Source organism: Oryza glaberrima, chromosome 11, assembly GCF_000147395.1.
Source record: "Oryza glaberrima chromosome 11, OglaRS2, whole genome shotgun sequence".
Classification (NCBI taxonomy): Eukaryota; Viridiplantae; Streptophyta; class Magnoliopsida; order Poales; family Poaceae; genus Oryza; species Oryza glaberrima.
Window position 1 is genome coordinate 24,509,614 of NC_068336.1, and position 4,159 is coordinate 24,513,772.

At 45.8% G+C, this 4,159-nt stretch overlaps 1 protein-coding gene across 1 annotated transcript; it reads left to right on the forward strand.

Moving 5' to 3' along the window:
• The first annotated feature begins 262 nt into the window (after nt 1-262).
• Nucleotides 263-1,892, forward strand: LOC127755244 (uncharacterized). Its single transcript, XM_052280903.1, has 2 exons — nt 263-1,322; nt 1,436-1,892. Exons 1-2 carry the CDS (start codon nt 367-369, stop codon nt 1,602-1,604), a joined length of 1,125 nt encoding a protein of 374 aa, XP_052136863.1. The 5' UTR covers nt 263-366; the 3' UTR covers nt 1,605-1,892.
• The last annotated feature ends 2,267 nt before the right edge of the window (nt 1,893-4,159 follow it).

Below are 4,159 nucleotides of genomic sequence, written 5' to 3' on the forward strand. Positions count from 1 at the left end.
GAATTCTTTTGATATGTTTAATTTAATGCCATTTTTTAGGATCTTACGACAGTATTAGCACCATTTTTTTTCTTCCAGTTGTTGCCCGAGGAGCTATATACTGGAATGAAGCGCTTTCAAAAAAAAAAAAATATACTGGAATGAAATTCTTCACATGAGTGACGCCCGCGGTGGAAGCCGAAAATCCTACCCCCCCCCCCCCCCCCAACCCATTTATTGCGGCCAATGGCTGGCTGAAAAGGAGGAGGACAGTGCAGTCGAAGCGAAACAGCCGCGAAGCTTCCCTCAAAAAAAAAAATCCCCATCCTCAGTTCCCCTCCCCTCGCGCAAAACCCTAATCTCGCCGCCTCGCCGCGCACCACCGACATGACCGAGATCCAGCACTCCGACCTGGGGGAGAAGGCGAGCCTCGTCGCAGCGGCGGCGGCGGCCGGGGAGGAGCACGAGCGCCACACCAGCGACCTCCTCCGCCGCCGCGCCATCCGCCTCCGCCGCGCCGAGCTGAGCAAGCTCGGCGAGGACCCGGAGAGGGACCGCAGGGACCGGGAGGCCACGCTGATCGTGCTCACACTCCTCCTCGCGCTGGCGATGCCGATCCTCCTCTGGCTCTCCGCCGGCGAGGCGCCGGCGCCGCTCCTCGTGTGGAGGCTCTCCCTCCTCCTCTCCACCTACTTCTTCCTCTGCGCCAACGTCCTCTTCGTCACCAAGAGCTTCTGCGCCATCGTCGTCGACGTCTACTTCGGCGCCCTGCTCGCCTACTACGCCGACCACGTCTTGGGCACAAGAATCGGGACGGTCACAATCTACCTCAACTCCATCTTCACCGCGGCCTTCGCCGGCTACGCCCTCGCCGAGCGCCGCCGGAGCGACGGCACCGAGCAATCCGCCGACAACGTCCCCGCCTTCGCCGACGACGAGGAGGAGGAGTACGCGCGCGCCGTGCTCATCTCGTCGGCGGCGGTGATCTCAATTACTTTGCTTTTTCCTACCGCCTATGTTTCTTGGATGATTCTGTGCCCGTACGCCACCACTGTGGAGGATGTTCTGCGTGATCTTTCTTATACCATCTTGGCTTATCTCTTCTTTGCGACCACTTTGGTCACGCGGCACCTCTTGCGAGGGGCTCTTCTTGGAGATGGGAGATTTTACGTTTTTATCGTCGTGTTCTCCATCATCACAGTTTTACCATTGTTCTTCGCTGGTATTTTCGGCGATGTTGCTGGGATTGTTGTGATTTGGCTCGGTATTATAGCGCTCGCTGTCTTGTTTGGATATTCTGTCGCCATTTACTCGTACTACACCCAGATTCAGACGATGAGGAGGTACTATGAGCCAGCCACCACCTCCTCTCCTTTGAATTCGCTCTTAATCTGTGATGGATCTATGTGATGTGTTCCACTTGATCTTAATGCTGTTTGTTTTGCTTTCCATGCAGCAGCCAGCCACCGTCTGAGAAGGCGGATGCAGAGAAGAAAGAGCTTGATGAGATCAGCAGGGATAAGCTGGAGCACACATCTTCCCCCGGACGATCAACCCACGTTCACAGCAACCCGCATTCATCTGCATCCTCGTCAGCTGAGGGTTCGCCATCAACCCACCACTAGATCGATCGAAGATGAGATCGGTCCGGAGGAGCAGAGCGGCTAGTAGTAGAAGATGATTGTGCAGTAGTAGACTACTACCTCTGTTGTCATTGCGGCTTTTGTGCTTCTGCGTCCTTTATTAGTACTAGTATCCAGTTATCCACTAGTTCTAGTAGATCTTGATCAGTATTACTACTGTTAATCGTATGCCTTACTTTGGAGTACTCACCACTATGAATGATTGCAGCTACCTTAAGTGTAATGCTTAATTACTGTGTGTGACTATAAGCATGCTAGCTAGTACTACTATGCTTACTATATGTTTGAAATGAAATATTATGCTTCTGTGTTAGAATTGGTTTGAAAGGAATATTATGCTTCTTATGTTACTAGAATTAGTTTGGATTTTACTTTTCTTATATATGGCTTGAGAAGGCATGTTTGTTGACAGCTTAACAATCAACACTTCTTATGTTACTAGAATTGGTTTGGATTTTACTGTTCTTATATATGGCTTGAGAAGGCATGTTTGTTGACAGCTTAACAATCAACACTAGCTAAGCGATCAAACAAGCTAAAATGAACTGAAATTACCAGAACTAATTAACTGTAAAATGGCTCCTGCTAAACACAATGTGAACTCACTGTAACTATAAGATGCCATTGCAATCTTTCATTCTCCTAGTACTATTTTATGAAACATATGATTTTTTTTCCTTTTTTTCTTTTAAGATATAGTGAGAGCACAACTTCTGTCATCCACACCAATAAATATATGTCCGCGGCTTTTACATTACGGTCACCTATAAATGCTGAAACAAAGAAAGAAACCTAGCTTTTCACAAGAAGGGAAAAAAAAGGAACGATTTTTTTTTTTTGGAAACAGGGTTTGAAGTCTAAGATGCGAATAGCTTTTCACAAAAAAAAGGCAAAAAAAAGAACATTTTTTTTAAAAAAACAGGGTTTGAAATGTAAGATGCAAATTCCACTAGAATGTACCATCATCTCCGTCCCATAAAAAGTTAATTTTTCAATATTTGGATACAACATTTGACTCTTCATATTATTTAATTTTTTTATAATTAACTTTTTACATTGTTATTATATGATAAAACATAAGAAGTATTTTATGTGTGATTATTTTTTTTCCTTCTTCATAAAATTCTTATATAAGATGGACTGTTATAAATGTTTGATACATAAACCCAAAAATAAACTTATGCTAAAACGAAGTTAATTAGTACTACTAGTAGGTAACTCCCATTGCAAAAGAGGAAGTGGAAAGTTGTACACCGATATATTGCAAAGTAGTAGCAGCAATGTTGGCGTGACACGGGCCGGGCAGATGAGAAAAACCCACCGCGCGCGTCCATTACACGGGCGGGCAGATGAACTTGTGTGTGCGCGCGCGCCTATTCACGCAACGTGTCGACTCAACTCAGGCCCTGTTTAGTGCACACTAAGGCTGTGTTTAGTTCAGCGCAAAGTTTATGTTTTGGTTAAAATTAGAAATGATGTGACTGAAAAGTTGTGTGTGTATGACAGGTTGATGTGATGGAAAAGGACTGAAGTTTTGGATCCAAACTTTGGATCTAAACACAGCCTAAGCCTAAGGGTGTGTTTAGTTCCAAAGTTTTTTTTTTCTAAATTTTCAACTTTCCATCACATCGAACCTTTCATACACACACACAACTTTTTAGTCACATCGTCTCTAAGGCTAATCTGAACATAGCCTAAACTTCTCCCAAACTCTCAACTTTCCATCACAATCACATCACATCCAAAACTTTCCTACTCACATAAACTCTCAACTTTTTTTCCAAACTACTAACTTTCCTCGAACTTCTCCCTAATTTCAGGAACTAAATACAGCCTCAATGCATCAGCAGTGAGAGACTTTGAGAGCTGAGCATGTCTGTCTCTCACACTCACACAGGTAGGAGTACGAGTAGTGGCTGTCAGAGAGAGAGAGAGAAATGGCCAGTAGCACTGGAGAGAGGTGCAGCTGTCGACGCTAGCTTGTGAAAATTAATGTTGCAGTAGCTTTGCCTTCGAAAATTCTTGTGTCTCGCCCTCTCCACTCCACTGCACTGCTGCAGCTCGACTTTTTTACAGGCCGCCGCACAGAGCGGAGAGCCGAGAAGGGAATCGCAGCTGCGTCAGGCGTCAAAGCATGTGACTTTTTTCTCAAGCTATTCGACTTGGATCAATACCACCACCTTCTCCGCCACAAACTCTCCCCAAACCCAAAACATCTATCTAGGCAGGGCTTTGCTATAGCTAGCGCCTCCCCATCCTCTCCCCTTCGTCCCCCGTTGCACTTGCACGCAATGGCCTCCTTTGCGGATTTCATGCACTGGGTGTCGTGGATCTTCAACCTGGCCAACGTCTCCAGTAGCATCTTGCCATTGTGGGTTTTTTAATTTGGTTGAGTACTGCGCATGTGTGTTTATTTGGCTCTTGTTCTTGTGTGTTTTTGTGTGTGTGTGTGTGTGTGTGTCCCTTTCGATCTGTTGGTTTTGATTCTTGCTAGGTCCCCAGTTAGATCTATCTTGTTCTTCCTTTTGGAGGAAATT